The 18,665-nt window shown below is 39.9% G+C and overlaps 1 protein-coding gene across 3 annotated transcripts in view; it reads left to right on the forward strand.

The window, feature by feature from the left end:
- The window catches only part of NPR3 (natriuretic peptide receptor 3), a 45,104-nt gene extending 27,675 nt beyond the window's left edge, over positions 1-17,429 (forward strand). Inside the window, exons 5-8 of one of the 3 annotated variants that reach the window (XM_085041839.1) lie at positions 2,213-2,307; positions 6,013-6,148; positions 7,618-7,702; positions 10,550-17,429. In XM_085041839.1, coding sequence (XP_084897965.1) covers positions 2,213-2,307; positions 6,013-6,148; positions 7,618-7,702; positions 10,550-10,661 — 428 coding nt within the window. In that variant the 3' untranslated portion in view covers positions 10,662-17,429. Of the gene's footprint in view, positions 1-2,212; positions 2,308-6,012; positions 6,149-7,614; positions 7,703-10,549 lie in introns of all 3 variants that reach the window. The other 2 variants (XM_085041838.1, XM_085041840.1) reach the window with 2 other exon arrangements.
- Positions 17,430-18,665: the final 1,236 nt, after the last annotated feature.

Consider the following 18,665-nt stretch of genomic DNA (forward strand, 5'->3'; position numbering starts at 1 on the left):
CTCTATGCAGTGGGTGCAGCATCACAGAGTATGGTTCATGTGGTGCATACACCCATTAGGTTCTGCTGCAGCACTGAAGCTTTGTAGTTCCCTTCAACTTTTGCAGGCCTCAATAACAACAATTCCAGTTTCATTTATTAATTAATATAACTGCTGACATGTAGATAGCTGATGTCTTGGCGTCTGATTTTACAACCTGCTCTGACCTGTCAGGATTCCCAACAGAATGTAGATGCTGTTTCCTGCAGAATTTCATCTGCCAGCCACAGCTGCACAGACCTTATGGGCTTAGGAAGGATAGGGCTGAGGTGACCAAAGGATTTTGTACTGATTGGGTTGTTAAAGACAAAATGGTATAACCGCAGGGCACATTTTGTGGAGAATATTTGCTGTTCATTGGCATTTCCTCTGGAACAGTAACAATTTTTTTTATGTAGGTATCTCACATAAAAGAACAGAAAGAAAGTCAAGATAAAATCATTCCACCTTCACGCAAATGTAATTCTTCATTAAGGTTGTTTTAAATTTCCTACCTCTGTATCTTAAGGAAATTGCAGGAAATATTAACATCAAAACTCTGGTTTTGATTCAGATGAAAAATTAGTGTCTCCCACTGAAAAAAATCCCATAGGAATTCCAAATTTCAATTTTGGTACCTATTTTCAAAACCTGAGTTTTGGTTTTCTTAGATCACAAAGATGTCTCTTCCAATTAGCACCTCCTGTCAGATCCAGAATCCAAATTGCAGTGTAAGCTGGGACAACACAGTTCTTTGAAGTTGCCTCTTCTTTCAGTGTCTCACAGCCAAGTGGTTGTTACACCCATTCTATTTCCCTGCAGTAACTAAATTGCCAACTGCTTGATTACTGTGTTGTTATAATGAAATAGGTGCTTGACAATAATCTTTGATTACCACTATATATTTTGAAAACCACAGCAAGTTGAAATATTCCTGACATCAGTAAATCTGAACAGATACAAAATAAATAGAAGTGTGTTAGTCTGTTGCATGCTCATTATCATTAGGCACCTTGGGGAAAATTTGTACCCTGAATATCTGATCTCTCTTTTCTGTGACTGTCACTGAGAGCCTGAATCTCCATAGCTTTGTGCCTGATCTAGGCATGAATTTGGTGTAACATGGATGTACAATGATGCCTGTTTGCCTTGCACTGTTGTAAATGGCTGTGTTTGGTGTCAGGCACTAGAGGATCACAGAGAATATCTGAGGTGACAAAGTGTGTCAGCAGTCTTAATATTTTCCACCATAGTTAATTGGCATTGTTTGATGGGTTTTAAGAACCTGTTTGACTTACAGCTTGAGAATTTCAAGCCATGCCTTTTGTGCACAAGGACATACATTTAAAAAAGAGGTTCCTATTGAATCCAAGGATGTGTTTATTTCCCATGACAGATCAAACAAGTTGTCCCAGTGAAGTTGTGCAGTTTCCATCCCTGGAGGTTTTGAAGACGAGATAAAACTTTGAGCATCCTCTTGGAGCTCTCCTGCTCTGAGGTGGAGATTGGGCTCAAGATCCCCTGAACCCCATTCAAACCTGAGCTATCCTATGAGCCATTGGTTCCCAGTTTCCTTAAAGTTTTCTAGAAATTGTAAAACAAGGAAGTGAAATGGGGTTCTAAGAATATAAACCAAACTGCATCGTATAGTGTTGTTAATCTTCTGTAGATGAATGCAGGACTTAATGCATATGTAGTGCACATGGTGGCCCTTGTCCATGCCATATCCAGTATCCCATTAGATGGAAACAACATTGGACTGCTTGTATGGGTGCAGCAGCCCCTTCAGCCTGTGGGTTGTAGGTCTGTGCCCCTGTGTCCTCTGCAGCACATGAGCTGGACTCTATTTATTGAGGCATCATCAGATATTTCGGGATTAGGCTCTCAGTAATTAATTCACATTGAATATATTTGTGTTTTATTCTTAAATGCTGGTTTTTGGATTAGTTTTCTCACATATTCTCCAGTCTCACACATTTGATATTTAAAAAGGAAAAATGTTAAGAATTCAGGAATGCAGACACCGAGATGAAATTACAATTTCTTCTGGAATGCCAACAAAAATGCTGGGAGACTGATGAGATTTCCTGTCATATCGGTCTGTAAAAACCTGTCCACTGTTTTCATGTTTTGCTTGGAAAGTCTGGGTATTTTAACTAATTAATTTTCTGATTCCTCACATGCCATTCCTTAGGCATTGCAGGGCAGGTATCCATTGATGCCAATGGAGACAGATACGGGGATTTCTCTGTGATTGGAATGACAGACCCAGAGGCAGGCACGCAGGAGGTAAGGAAACAAACACCATTGTAATTGGCCACTGATGAATTAACAGTTAGTGTAAAGTAACATGATATCATCTCTTTACTTGCTGGCTTAATCTTATCAATTTAAGACCACATCCTTTCTGTAAAATAGCTATCTTGAAGTAGTCATACTAAGTTTTTTCGAACTTTCTTTTTGTCTTTTACAACACAACTTTCTTAACATGATGCTTGCCTTTAACTAAACGGTGAATTCTCACAAGCTAGCTAAGCACTGATAATTTTGAGTATGAGAAATGATTGCTTAAACAGAGCAAGGCCTTTTATTCATTGGTGGGAAGAAAGATTAATCTTACAGCAACAGTGATGCACATGGTATCCTGACGTATTAAAACAGCAACTTATTTAAATCTTACACTGTGGTCAACCACAAGCAGGAGTGCAGACCTTGCCTGGCCTTGTTTGTGAGGCAGCAAGACCTGAGTACCTTGTTTGCAGTGTTTAAGGAACATTTTAATCAGATGACTCCATATACACCAGATAGGTTATTCCACTGGATGCTGAAAGAGTGGAAGAGATGAACTGTGAAAAAGTCTGTGAGAAACAGCACCAGCTGCACATGGATAATAGCTTGTCTGGGCTGAGTTTATTAATACATGCATTAGCCTAAGTCCAGCTGCAGTGAATGCTTCTGTTAGTTGCAAAGCTCAGGTTTGCTGGTCTCCCCAATTTCAACAAGCTCAAACATAAAGCAGCACTGTCTGGGCTGGACGTTGCCATGTGTGGAGTTGAATCCATTGAAATTATATTGTTCATGTTGGTACTACAGCAGAGACAAATTCAAGGAGCCCTTTTAAAAGTGTGAGGATGTCTGGTGTGTTTTAGTGTGTAATAATGATTGAAAAACTACAGCAGTAAACTGCAGACACTCTCAGGGGAAGTAGGAGTACAAAATGGTTGGGATAACTTTGGTGTGAACAACCTGTGCTGCTTCTATTTGTCAGCCCAATAGCTTTTTATCTCATTTATCAATTTAATCTCCCTCTCTTATCCTTCCTTCCATTGCTCTTTCACTTGCAAGTTAAACTATCTTATTTTTTTAATGTTACATTTATTCTTTAAACTTATTGTGCAACTTCACTCTGCTTTATTATGTACATAAATATATATGCAATTACCATATTACATGTGATTACTTATTACTTTTGTCTGCCATGTAATTTCTACCCTCATGCCTCATTCTGAAAACATTGTTTCTTTGTTAAGTTGTTTTATTCATCTGGACAAATTTTTCTGTGTCTGTACAAGAATGTTTCTCAGTTGAACTGTGCCAAATGGATGGGTGCTTGGGCAGAGCTGTTTTCCCAGGTCTGTTCACAGAGTTTAAAGCTAGAAGAAAACCTAGATTTCCTAGCTTGATCTCAGCTATATTAGGCCCAGGCAGGTTTCTTAATCTTGTATGGAGCCTGTAGTTCACACATAACTAAAGCTCACACAGTAACAGGCGTTCATTTTTTGTTTGGAGACAGTGAAAAAACAGAGATTGCCTTGCTGGTACCCTCAATGTTTGTTCCACAGATGAACCATTCCTGCTCTTCAAAAATCTATATCCTACTTCTGATCTGAATCCACTTGGCTGCTGCTTATAGCTTTTTTGTTCTTAGACCATTCTGCATACTTTCTTATTTAGTAAGTCTTTCTGGTAGAGGACTCTCCCATTCCTGTTTGATAAATTAAACAGCTATTAATAAATTACGTGCTACTTGTGAATGGTCACTATTTTTTCCAGTTCATGGAATTTGCCTTTATTTTTGAACAAATGTTGAAAACACTCATTCTTCAGAGGATTTATATCCCAGTTGCAACTGCGTGAGAAAGGAGTTTCTTTATTTAGTGTAAAATCTACCTTTGTATATCTAACTGGAGCAAATGTTCTTTAAACTCGTTAGCTTCAAAATGAAATGTAGGTGAAAAATTTGAACTGGCTATCTGTGCCTTGAATTCTAAACCTACTGTATTAATATCTGGTTTTCATCCCTGGTGGGACAAGTACATTTATTGGTGTGCTTCTGCTATTGCTTCTGACCACATCAGTGTCACAGATATGGTCTTGCTTCTGTACATAGATGTTTTAGAACTGTTCTCAGATCAATGATCTACTACTGTTAGCACAATTTAGTCCCACAGCTTTGCAGTAGATTCAGCATATGTTATCTTGAATAAAACCTGAAACTTTTGAAAATGGACTGAAATTTTGAAGTGCCTTAATGAATTGGTATGAAAAATACTACTGTACTACCAGAATAATGCATATGTAAATATCAACAACTGCAGAAATACAAGACTTGAAGGTTTTGACTGAACATGATCCAGTACCTCTGAATTCTGCCAAAACAGAAAACTCCAGCCTGGAGTGTGTAGTTGAGAGTCTCAGCTGTCACAGTGCTTGAATTTCTGGAACCACAGAAGGACTTCGTTTGGGAGAGGCCTTTAAGATCATCCAGTTCCTACTCCTCTGCCATGGACAGGGACCCCTTTCACTGGACCAGACTGATCCATCCAACCTGGCCTTGAACACTTCCAAGGATGTTGAAGCTGCACCCACAGCTTCTCTCTGCAACCTGTGCCAGTGCCTCACCACCCTCAGAGCAAAGTATTTCTGCCTAGCATCTAATCTAAATCTCTCTTCTTTTAGTTTAAATCTGTTTCCCTTGTCCTGTCACTACCTGCCCATGATCAAGTTATTATCCCTCGATTTCATAAGCCCTCTTGAGGTACTGAAAGGCTGCAGTAAGGTCTCCCCAGAGGCTTCTCTTTTTGAGGCTGAACAACCCTAGCTCTCTCAGCCTGTCTCCACAGCAGAGGTGCTCCAGCCCTCTGATCATCCTGGTGGCCTCCTCTGGACTCACTCCAGCAGGTCCATGTCCCTCCCATGCAGGGACCCCAGAGCTGATGCAGTGCTCCAGGTGGGTCTCACCAGAGCAGAGCAGAGGGGCAGAATCCCCTCCCTCCCCTGCTGCCCACAGGGCTCTGGATGCAGCCCAGGACACGTTTGGCTCTCTGGGCAGTGAGTGCCATGGCCAGGGCATGTCCAGCCTCTCACCCACAGCACCTCAAGTCCTTCTGGGCAGGGCTGCTCTGATCTGTTCATGCCCAGCCTGGACTCATGTCTAGCTACTCATATTCTCACTCAGCTGGGTGACAGTCCTGAGCACTCAACACACTGGAGCAACTGAAAAAAAGCCCAGGGAGAGCAGGTTAAAAAGCTTGTGTAAACTGGACTTATATAGCAGAGAAGCCTGAGGGGAGAATCAGATAAAAGCCTGTGAATATGTAAAGCAATGTTTCAGAAAAGAAGAATTTCTATGATCACTGGCAGTTCAGTAACAAGTGATGGATAATTACAAAAATTAATTTTAGATTACATGCTAGGGAAAACAACTGACAGTAAGGCTAGCTAAGTTCCAGAATAATTGCTACAGAGGTTGTCAAGTCTTCATCTTTGAGGGCTTTTATGAACAGACTAGATAAACATCTGTCAGGAATGCTTTTGTTCAGCTGATTCTGCCCTGGGGCAGGACATGCACTTCATAACCTCCCACAGAACCCTCCTGCCCTCTTCTCTGAAATTCTACATCCTGCCACAGGAGTGAGTGATGCTGCTCTCCTTTCTGTTTTACTTCTTTAAGTTGAAAGGAAAATCTTTTCATTCTTTTCTTGTTTTGCATAGGTGATCGGGGACTACTATGGAAAGCAGGGGCGATTCGAAATTCGATCAAATGTGAAATATCCATGGAACCATGGCAGGCTGCGGCTAGATGAAAGCCGAGTTTCAGAGCACACAAACAACACACCGTGTAAATCATGTAAGTTTAGTGACTTAATGCTTCTGCCGCAGCTCCAGAGAGAGGAATCAATGTGTTGATACAACATAACAGGCCATATTAAATTGTTGAGCGCAGTTGTCCGACTGAGACATGGTGACTGTCTCTGTCTCCCAACTGCTTGGGAGGTTAAGGTCTGGCAGCCGTGGGTAGTAAATGGTCTGAATCACTTCCCTGAACTTAAACTTGACAGTAATCATGCACAGCCCAGAGCCCTGGAGGCTTTGGGACTTTGCAGGGGCCTTTTAGCCAGAAAGAGGGATGTAACTGAAACCCCAGCAGAGAATAATCACACTGATAATTAGCAGCTGTGCTGGTGGGAGCAGCATTCTCCCAGTGCAGAATGATTTTCAGTGTTAATGGAAGGCACTGTGAGGGGCCCAGTAGGCTGAGGAGAAGTGAAGTCAGTTGAACGGGGTGACATCTGAGAATTCAGAAGGCTGGGACTACCCTCCACAGAGCAGGTGTTGGTTCTTCCCAGCACACTGACTTTGCAGGCCATGTTGTAGTGAGTAGGACATTGCAAGGAGATTGGGGTGGGAGGGTATTGATGCTTCAGTGGCAAAGGGTAGATGTAACTTTTCACAGGAAAAAAATTGCTAGTCCTGCAGTGAAAAGGTAACTCCAGCCTGATAATTCTTCGATCCTTGAAAAACTGGTGTGTACACAGACCATCTGTGGTCAGCGTGCTGTAGCTATGCACCTACTTCCTTCTGTACACACAGAATCCCCTTGAAAGGTCAAGGATGGATGAAGAGAATGAAGCAGTTTAATTTCCTTCTCTGCTCCTTTCCACAAACCCGAGTGGGAATGGAAATGGGAGCAGACTACATGCACATGAGAATCCATTGTTCTTCAGGAGCCCTACACTTCCCAGAGACAGTCCCTGCTTGGGCTCTTCTTCAGCTGCTGTGTCCCTGTTCTGCCTCTGCTGAGATCTGAAGCAAGTCAAAAGTCATGTGGCTTTAACTTAAAATAACATATTTTCATGAAATAAAAAAAGAAAAAAATGAGGAACCGCTGGATAATCACAGTAATTTTAATAAACCTGGGTGATAGAGGGTTGTGATGCTAAACCAGATGAAATGAGTTTGTTTCTGGTGTAGTGACTCAATGTGAATTCAGTGCTGATGCCCATTATGTCTGTGTTGTGATTCAGACCAAGCTGTCCAGGCCAGTTTCCTAACAACATTCCCTTTTATCACATCTCCAGAATTGTGCCTTCATCTGACACTGATTTCTGGGGCTTTTTCAACCCCAAGAAAAGCAAGGTCAAAAAGTAAACATGCAGACACTGTAACAGGTTCCCATGGAAAAGGGTTCCCATGAAAGGCTTTAGTTATTATCTGATGTTGGTTGCTAGTTTCCTGGTTGTGTGTATTTTCCAATACATGAATGCAAAGAGTTCTCGGTATAAACCCTGATTTTTTATTTTTCCCCTTTTCAAGCAGGTGGTCTAGGAGAATCAGCAGTTACAGGAATAGTTGTGGGCGCCTTGCTTGGAGCAGGATTGCTAATGGCTTTTTACTTCTTCAGGTTAGTCCAATTCATTGAAAGTTCTGCAAACGTTTTATTCATCATCCAAACTTCTCAGCTCCTGGCAGACCATCCTTGATGGGCGACAGAGAGGCACCATAATAATGTGTGGTAACATTTTCACCAGAGACAGTGAGCACACTTTGATTGCCCTTTTGTGTTTATCCAAATAATTTTATTGACTTGGGTCTTCATTCTGTAGCTACTTACATCTCTAAGTAATGTTACCCATGGAAGTCATTCCAGTGAGTTCCAGACATTCACAGTTGCTTTAGTAAAATGCCCTGGCCTTGAAAGCTGCCTTTGTTTGGTGCTCCTTGCCAGCACAGTTGTGCAGGCTGTGATCTGCAAGAGATTTATATCATTTGCTTGGTATTGAATGGAATTGTGCTGGAGAACAGAAAGAGATTTCTGTTCTGGTGTAAGAGAGCATTTGGATTCCAAATCTGTGCGTTTAACTTAATAAGCTGAGGTTAGTGCAGGGTGATCCATGTTTTATTCTTGTTTAAGTAAAATAATTCTTACACTACTAGTCAGTCAGCAAATGTAAAGTCTTGGTAATTGATCCTGTACTGATGGAATATATTAGTTATACATGTTCAGCACCTTATATATACAGTAATTTATCCTCCTGCTATGGAAAAGTCAGATAGGAGAATAGAATTAACCTCCACATACAAGAATCAAATAATTCTATCCAATAAAAAAATAACTGTCTATAAAAAAATGTTAACAAAACAAAACAAGCAAAACTTGCTTCAATTAGGAAGGACCAGGGCACTTCACCAGCACACTTTCAGGGTTTCAAAACACCAGGCCTATTCCTCTTGTGCTTACAACTGAAATTCTGCAGGATGATTTTTTTCTTGCGGGTGCTACGTGTTTATATGGTATGTTGTTTGGTTTGAAGTAGCATCAAGCTGGCTTGGACTGGTTAAAGACTATATTTAAAAGAAAAAGAAAATAAAAATCTGTCTTTATTTTTTATGTCATCAGAGGTTCTTGCATCTCACGTAGATTCTCAACCAGAGATGACAATTGTTAGGTGTGGGTTTTAGCATTGCTGATATTGGGAAGGAATTGGTATATAAGGACAAAAAATGAAGTAACAAATATCCTGGGCTGGTATAATGTTATGCAAAGTATCATTTTAAGAACAGAACTTAAACTCCTAGTTTAAGTCCTAATCTGATACAAAGATGTCAGCGAAGGTGAGTGTCTGTAAAAGTAGACGTACACACCTGAGCTGGTCTTTTTATGTATGATCAGAGGGGAGAAAGGAGCACTTCTGTGCAGTTCGTGTCATCTTCATGTAAAAGCTAAACCAGGTCTCTTAGAAGTGCCTGTTTCTCTGTTTACTGGAGGAAGCTGCAGGTACTGTCAGATGGATCTACCTGTTGGAGATGTCTAAAGCCATGTGGGTGGATTTCACTCTGCAGATCTGATTGCAGTTCCTCAGAGCAGAAGGGACAACCTTATTCCACCATTAGAATAAATACCTGAAACCTAACCAATCAGGATGCATGGGTCAGATTTTCAGAAAATTTATGTTTAGCAAATGAGTGCCCGGAGGTAGTTTGTACTTGCAGCTTCTGTACCTTTTAAGCTGTAAATGTACCTTCTCATTGATTCTCATTTGGATCTGTCATTGTCACAAATGAGTATGCAAATTACATTTTGAATGTGCATGCAAACACTTAAAAGATCTGGGCAGTAGTTCTGATATGCAGCTTTGATTGTATTTTAACTTAAACACCTGTATATCTAAAATCTGGACTTGTCCTTGTGCAAGAGCTTCTTTCATTCATGCTCATATCCACGGAAGGATCTGACTTGTAAACAACACAGGCTTTTCACGTTATTTTGGAGCCTACTGATACAGACACAAGTCTTAGGGAATATTTTCAGAACTTTTAGGTTGCCACTTCCTATTCAGCCATGTTGCCTGAATCAAAACCTTGGTGTGGTGAGAATCTTTCTTCCACTGCTGCATATCTAACTCCTGCTCCTGCTGTGTGTGCTGGGGCAGCAGAGGTTTCCTTGGCATACAAGGTTTTGCTATGCATCTCCACCATGGGGCTGGACTAATGCCCTTCTGAAGAATTTGTCCTGAAACTGAGTATGAAGCATCAATGCATAAAACCTTAATGTGAATCTCATCTGATGATTTTCTGGGGAGATTTGGGTACTAAAGGGGAAGCTGAAAGGCAGTCAGAGGGGTTGTTTGACGTACAAAGTAACATAGCAAAATTCTTCAAAAGGCCCTAGAGGAAGACACACAGGAAGAGCTGTGTATGATGCATGAGCATTTGTGTTTATTTCTTATCTGTCCTCTACATCCCTCTCCTAAATTCATCTTATTACCTCCTGTGACATTACAAACATAGTAGCTTTCTCAGAGGGAAATGGGAAGATTAGTTAGTTGATACATAGTTTCAGTGAGAAATGCATCTGAATAGTCAGAACTGTTTGAACTCTCCAGAAAGTTCCCCCCACCCAGGATACTGAAAAGAAGTTTGGCTTTGATCAATATAAAGCAGTGATGTGACACAGTTCACATGACACATCACAAAAACTCCTAATCACTTAGATCAGAAATGTTCAAAGAAGCAAATGTCTGTGTGTTAGTGCTTTGAGAGTGCCCTGTAGAAATTAACAGGCATTCTTGAGCCTGGGTAATATGTTCTGAGGCAAACTACTTTAATCTTTGACCAGAGCTTCACATTCTGCCACGTTTCATTTTTCAAATGGCACCCAGCTGTCCCCTACAGGCATTCTTTATAAGGGAAGTCTGTTAGTCTATAGCTGGAGAAGGATTTCTCATTCTGTTCCTCTCCTTTCATGCAGAAAGAAATACAGAATAACTATTGAGAGACGAACTCGACAGGAGGACTGTAACATGGGGAAACATCGGCAGTTACGTGAAGACTCCATTAGATCTCATTTTTCTGCTGCATAAAGAAGAAGAATCCCATTCTTCCTAGGGAAAAAAAAAAGAATTAGAGAAAAGGACACAACCAAAGACATCAGTGTAAAAAGAAGAGGCTCTTGAAGAACTCACTCTTTTAAGCAGTAATTTTGTCTTAATTTCTTTCAGAAGCTCAGGAATGATTTACTAATCATATTATGCCACATGGCCTTTCATCTCATGAGAAAAGAAAATTATGCAGTTTGCTGTTATGGGATGTACTTAATATGTAAAGACAATATTTCTTAAGGCATATATTAAGGCTAGCAGATCTGGGTTTAGTTGATGCAGGAGGCCTCATTCTGATCCTTTATTTTGTTTGTTTTTAGCTTCTACCACCGCCTTCCATATTTGCATCTCACCCATGGGTATCAAATATGGTTTCAGAGGCACAGGTGCTGGTTGCTGTAAAAAGGAAAAAAGGGATAGATTTGGGGTGTTATCGTGCATCACTGAATCACTGCCATTGATAACAGGGGATATGAAATTCAGTGTACGGACCTTAGTTCTGGGAGGGAACTGGCACTTGGTTGTAAGTAACTCCACTGAGAAAGTCAGGCAGGTGGAAACACACAAACCATCCTTCCCTTGTTTGTGTGATGTCACAGTCAAAAGCACTGTTTCTCCCTCTTGGGTGGTGGGATTTAGGAGAAACTCCAGTGAAGGAAGAGGACTTTCACAGGCGTGAAATAGTGACAGAGAAGACAATCAGGTCTCTGGAGAGGACTGGTTAATTCCTCAGTCTTATAAGTGTTTTGTCATACTCTTTTCTGTCCACTGCCATGACTTTTCAGAGGGGCAAATGTAGTCCATGTCAGGCCTGCTCCTGTTCCCAGTGAAGTCAATGGCAAAATCCCATTAACTTCAGTGAGTACAGGACTGCATCCAAAATTGTAAATATGAAAGTGTTTGTATAGCTGATGCAATTCAAAAGGGGATTTTTTTTGGTGTAAAAATGACATTCCATGCTACCATTTTATTTTTTAGAATATTTTTAATCTTGTATTTTTCTATTAAAATATCTATTTTTGCTTTGGTAGGATTAAAAATTAAGCAAGAGGATGTTTTGAAGACATATTTTTTATGATAGGAGTAATGTGCAGGGAAAGTCAACAGCTGTAAATACATTTTAGAGCCGGTGTTTAGGGGAGGAGAAATGACTTTGTGGATAGTAATAGATGTTTTGCCCCACTTCTTTCTCCAGGCATGTGCAACATTCAAATAGTGACTTAAACAACACAAATGCAGTTATTGAATGGTCTGTGTGATGATCACCCTGGTGCTGTAAATAATGCATTTGTCTAATGTTAAGATGTCCTACAGAAAATGGTGAGGTTTGACTATCTGTGTTTGTACAATTAAACACCCAAGGAACTAACTTCAGGAGTCCTGTGCTAAAACACAGTTGTAGGGCTGACTTTAATCCTGCTGCCATCAGTATCCCTGGAACTTCTGCCATTTATTTACTGGGAGCAAAACTGCATCTGTGTTGAATTAGCTACTGACAGGTTATTTTAGACAAAGGAGAGCTTTGCACTTTCTAGTCAACAAATGGAAGTGAGCTATACTTACTGTAAATGTGGTGAAGAAGACCCATAAAAATATTGTTGGTGGGGAAACAGAGGTATGACTGTGGTTCTAAGAGTGCATGAAATATTTTGGTTTATTCTATTCTGATCTCATAAGCAGAACTTTCTGGTCTCAGCAGTTATAGGCATGAAAGTTAATATCAAAACTGGCTCTGAAGCCTAATTTCTACAAAACTCCTAGGCCTTGTAAAGCCAGAGAGCACATTCTGAGAAACCACTTTGGGGTACCTGGAAGTAAATGAAGAACAAAAACTGTCTATGTCTGCTTTTTGCCCCTTTTTATTTGTTATTGGACAGGTTTTTTTGCTATATTTCACTTCTTTCTTAGCACATGGAGGGGCTCATCACCTGCCCTTGTGAAATACTGTCCTGTGCCCCAGGCAGCCAGAGGGCAAAGCTTCCTGTACAGGAGGTCATTTTCCATCGTCCCATTTTCCAGTCTGGGCTGTGTGACTTCTCCAAATGTGTTTTAGCCAAAGCAGTGGACGGTTTTCTGAAGTATTCTCCTAAATTCATGGGCACCAAAGTAGGCTAGAGCAGCATTCATATTGCTATGGACTTGGGGAGGACAAAAGACTTCCTGAATAGTTTCTGGATTTTTTTTTTTTTTCCCCAAGCAGTTGAGTTTATGTAGCCCCTGGGCATGCTTAAGGTTTGGGGCTTTTTCCAGATATTTTCCAAAGCTGTTTTGATCTGCTTCTAGTTTGGTAAACAGGCCCTTCAGTATTTTGACTTTCTTTTACCCATACCACTACTTTGCCACAGAAAAAAAGGCAAGAAAACTTTTCAAATGTGTAGGGAAAAGAGGGTATCATTTGTAGCATAAACTTCTCTTGAAATTATTTTTATTGTGAGTTGCTTTGCAGTATGATCTAGTACTCAAACAGTGACTAGTTTGGCATCAAGACAGTTGTGTAGATGTGCCTTTTTCCTGGGCATTGCACAGCTGAGTCACATCAGAAGACAGGAGATCTGGCTGGGACAGTCCTTATGACAATTTATTTATTGTTTCATTTTGTGATAATTATTTTTTTAAAAAAAGTATAGCAAAAAGTCACATTTTAATTAGAAAAATAATAATTCTGATCCCTGCTTTTATACAGAGTTTTCAGTCATGACCTCAGGAAGTGTTTCTATGAGGTGTCTGTTGGTGGGATGCTGACAGAGGCTTAGCCAAATCTGTACATTCCAGCACCTCCCAAGAAAGGTGAATCTCTTTTGCACCTTAGAGCACCTTAGGTCAATGGACTTCAATGTTTGCAAATTGATGCACACAAACATATGTGTTTTTCCCATGGAAGTGTGGAGATCATTTGAGACATTTCACATAAGTAGATTCCTCCATAGCGTAAATAAACTTGCTCTTCTTAGCTGCCTTTCACAGGCTTCTTGTTAATAGTTCCCAAGTCTTCCATGGACCATGGATCAGAAGCTGCCCTGAGTTTAGATCATTCAGCAGAGAGATTCTCTACTGGCTAATGCACTTTTCCTTTCTGGTTCATCTGCATTTGCTCAATGCCACAATGTTTAGGCTCCGGGCTCTGTGAGGGAATGTCTAATCAAAATAATAATAATTGATTCTCAAAAGAGGTTTCAAAACCTACATTTTTGGCTTTAACAAGTTGCCCATATTACAAACATACATCTGTATTACAGAGCAGCACAAGGAGACCCTTGACTCAGCTCAGCACTTCAGAACACACTTAAAATTATGCTCAACTTCAGCTTCTAAGTGCTTTGCTCACTTGGGACTAAAAGGTATGATCCTGGCCATGGCTGAACCAAAGGGAAATTTGCCATGTGCTTGAATTTAAGAAAGGCTGGCCCCGTAGACCATGTTAAATCTCACAGTTGTGCCTGTTAAATTGAGAACTAGTGGCTTCATATCACTGTTTGTCAAAGTTTGACAAATTCTGCTAGGTTAGGATTTTTTAAAATTACTAAATAGTGGTCAGCTTAATATCTGATTCACCTCAGAATCCTCTTCCTGAGGGTTTTATGGACAGTTTTCCTCCCTTTTTACCCTCATAACTTCAACACCTAGGCTGCCACTGCAAGGGACAAAGATAAGCAAAACTTTCAATAGTATCTGTGATTTAGCATCCTGAGAGCCACAGCTTCAGAGTCAGTTGTCTAGGTGCTTTGTCCTGGGCCACTGGTAGTTCTGGAAGTTTGTTTATGGATGGTTTGTGTCTCCTGAGTTGTCTGTGACTGCCACCATCACCAGTTAATTACCAGTTCCTGCCCTGGTGTGCTGCATTGAAGACAACACCCAGCTGAATTCTGAAAACACTCAGGTTGCTAAAAGTTGTCATTGAGAGTGATCTGCACCTTGCAAGACTGTGGCCAGAATTCAGTTTATTAAAGAGTTGTAATGATTTCTGAAAGTGAATCGTGTTGATCTATTTTCAATTCGTTCTTAAGCCATGCCTTTTATTGCATTATTGAAAGTATTTTGTTGGGGTTTTTTAGTGGAGAGTTATTAAGGTGCAGCTAATGCTTTGAAAACATTTGTGTTAGGCAAAATAAGAGTATTCTCCCTGACAAGATGTTTTACTGGGAGGTTGATCTCTGATTCATTTTTTGGCTTAAAAGTGCAATCACACACTCATTAAACTGACAAAAAAACCCTCTTACTGATTCAGTGGAAGTAAACTCAGGCCGTCAGTGGAGTGTCTTGAGACTTGAAGCAGTTCAGAGTGAGTTTCTCAGCTCTGCAGGAGAACAGGCTGCATCAGCCTTAACTGACCTTGGCTCCAGTGATGTTTTCACCTCATGAATGCCATAATGCTCCTGGAAAGCCAAGAATAGACATCAAAGACAGGAAGCTAATAGTCGTGGTCATAAATTTCATTGGCAATTCAGTCCACCTTTTCCGGAGCTCAAGACAGTTCCACGTCCTTCACAGCCCTCCTCTGTGCTTCAGAGTGTAGCCATGAAGCCATTCTGGTTCTTTCAGTAAAGCAGTTAATTTTTCCTCATTTTCTCCCAGAGTAGAGTGAACAGTCTTTCATTCCCCCTTTTTTCCCTGGTCTTTTGTCTAGGTTCAGAAGTACTTTAAAAAGAGGCAGCCATTTTCCATCATTTAGTCAGAAATGCTCCTTCTTCACTGAGAGTGTTGGCTTTTTTGTAATTTCAGATGGGGTTCATTGCTGCCATGCTGCTCAGCTGCCAGCACACCTTGTGTTGTCCCATGGCCACGCCAGCCACTATCAGAGATCTAGACCTAAAATTGCCTGTTGGGTTTTTTTTATCTTTGTTGTTTTGCTATAAAGTGATCTCAAATCTAGCAACCACCTTCCCCACAGAAGAGGACATGGGAACAGAAATACAAGTTTCTAACGGTACATTTAACACTTTTCTGTTGGTTAACAACATGCCCTAATAACTCACCTCACAACAGGGAACCACAAAGGGACAGATTTCAAAGTGCATGTTTTGTAGGAGTCAGTTTAAGCCCTTTTAAGAAACAGAGGAATACAGGAGTTACTTTTTGGAATATATTTTTAAGGACATGGGCGAAGTTTTGCTTTCAGATATGTTGTGTGTGTCACCTCTCCTCCCCCCACTTTTCGTTCTTGCTGTTGAAAGCACAAAAAGATTTGTGTGTGTGTGAAACCTTTCGAGTGGAAGAATGGAAGAGTTTGCACTGTGCATAGCCCTGCTTAGAGGCAGAAGTTAATTCAGATGGCTTGAGTGATGAATTGTTTTCCATTCTCAGATACCTTTTAACATCTGAGCTCTGAGACTGATGAAAAATGATTGTTGAAATTGAAACAAATAGCTGTTTGTGAGAGACCTCAGACCTGGCTGTCTACAGGGTCAGCAAGCTGTGCAGCAGACATTGATAGTGTCTGTTCTCTTCTAAAGAATAACAGAAAGCCTGAGCACTGTGGTTTGCCCCAGTGAAGCCTTGAGTTTGTCATAAATGGAGCTCTCCCTTTATCTCACCCGCAGAGGAAGAAAGGAAAAAGGTTAACGTTGGTGTTTTTATGTGGTTACTGCTGGTTTTGATTGAGAAGGTAAGGCTGCCACAGTTTGAGGCTTTCTTGGACTAGTGTTTAATTGTGTCCAGTGTATCACTAGATAGACTTTTATTATGTCATTAACTTCTTCCAGAATTTACCTTTTAGAAGTCCTAACTGACATACGACAAATATACAGCATACAAAAATAGCCAAAAGGAGAAGCTGACAATTCCCTCAAAATTCTCACTAACCACTAAGTTAATATTCTACATCAAAGGCAAATTATTCTGAATAACCTGACACTATTAGAGTTGGTATGTTAAGCTATATTACTTCAGAAATCTTCAGTGGATTCATTAGATGAAAAGCCTTTGAAAGGTTAAAATCCACTCTGTGTGAACTGTTCCCTGGTGTTTCTGTCATGTGAATGTTTCTATAGGACACTTGAGCAAGCAACAAAAATATGTCAAAATTGGTATTTAAAAAAAAATTAAAATCTAGTTTTAGGGGTTTCTTTTGTCATCTCAGCTGGTATGCACAGGGAACACACAATTCTGCTCCCCACCCCCCAGCTGAAGGGAGGTTTCACTGATGTACATTAGCAGCAGGCATGGTGAGCACAGCTGTGTTGTTTTCTATTTGGGGATGATCTGGACTTTTCTTTCTCTCAGAAAAGAGAGTCTTTATTGTGCAGGTCTGAAAGTGCTGAGAAAATTTGGAGTGCCAGGATGAAGTGTAGAATTTGCTGTGTTTCCTATGCATAGGGTGTAACAATCAAAAACTAGTGGGACTCAGGACAGACTTTGTGGACAGGAACTTTGTCCCCTTTTTTCAGTAACACTGTTCACTGTTTATGGAAAAATACTGGACAACACAAAAACCTAGTGCCAGTCTAGCAGAAAACAAATGGAAAGCTGCACAGTATATTGTACTGATGTAAGTAGAACTATCTGCATATAATGTGATTTTATTTATTGTTTTTGTGTAGAGGAGAGTGCGTATTCATGACTGTGGATATAACCCTTGTTTATTTGTGTAATGTATTTTATTTCTTCTATGACTTGGTCATTTAAAATATCTACATTCACTGGTGTCCTTTGACTTTTCATTCTGTGCATTTTCTTTCACACTTTTTAAAAATGCAATATCACATAACCTGAATTGTAACAAAATGTTTCCATTAAAGACATAGGAATATGTTATCACCTGTTTTTGTGGTGTCTTTTGTCATCTATTTACTGCATCCTTGGTCTGTTTCACATAAGAGGTTACTGTCAGATGGTACAGTTAATAACAGGAGAGGTATTCTTGGTCTAAGACATTGTATAAACCACTGATTTTAATGATGATTAGCAACTGATTAAATCAGGAATCAGTCTAACCTTTCTTTGGGAAGAAAGCGACCCTGTTGTATTTTAAGACCTGGGAAAGCTTTGAGTCAGTGAACTCCAAATGAACTTTGAACACTTTTGTATTTATTGAGTCATCTAGAAAAGCAAATAATTATGAACCAAATTATGTAAATGCATTGGAACCTTAACTAGTAAGCATGAATTTTTATAGCCTGCAGAGGGGCAAAGCTTAGGTATTTCACTAAGCTACAAGTCCATTTCTTTGCGGCAATCTTATCAAATATGGGGAATTTGATTCTGTTTCTTTCCTGTGTTATTAAGTACAGTCTTCACATTATCCTGTTTTGTCTAGCCTTCTGCTTTCTGTATGCATGAGTCTGTTGGAGCAATGTTGCCAGATTTAAGATCTGTGCTTGAGACTATGCCAGGCCTTTATAATCTGAAATAACTGGAAATGAGTGTGAGGAAATATCTGATCACACTCATATCAAAACTACAAGTACTGAGAATTCACTGGAGAGTTGATGGAGAGATAGATACATCCTCTGGGTTAACTATGGACCTTTCTGCAGCCCAGGAAATAAAAAAAGCAGAGTAAAAATACAGATTTGGAGAGGCCCATTCAGTTAGAGGAGGGTTGAACTAACATCCTAGCAGCAGTGCCTTTTACTGGTAAATCTAAATGTGTCACTACATTTAATTAACTCAGTACTGAAAAAAAAAAATCCAGTTTGTACAGCTGATTAAAAGTCCAAATATATTAATCTTCTGAAATTGTAGAAGCTCTTCCCAATATTTGCTAGAATTATCTTATTTTAAATCTGCCTCCTCATAGATATACTTTTATGCATGTTGTACAAATAAAAATTACTATTTCTCCTGTTTTTGCTTGATGGTTGTACTTCATGTCTTCATCCCATTACAAACAGGAATTCTCTGGAAGTGCCTAGCAATTTTCCAGTATAAAACATCTGTATAAAACATTGTAAAAAGAAATGTACAAATAGTCTTTTGTATTCTAGATAACTATAGTAACCATTAAAGGTGTTTTGTGAACAAAAGTGGATTTTTTACGTGACACATCTC

The sequence above is a fragment of the Lichenostomus cassidix genome, chromosome Z (genome assembly GCF_008360975.1).
Source record: "Lichenostomus cassidix isolate B80296 chromosome Z, HeHo_3.0, whole genome shotgun sequence".
Classification (NCBI taxonomy): Eukaryota; Metazoa; Chordata; class Aves; order Passeriformes; family Meliphagidae; genus Lichenostomus; species Lichenostomus cassidix.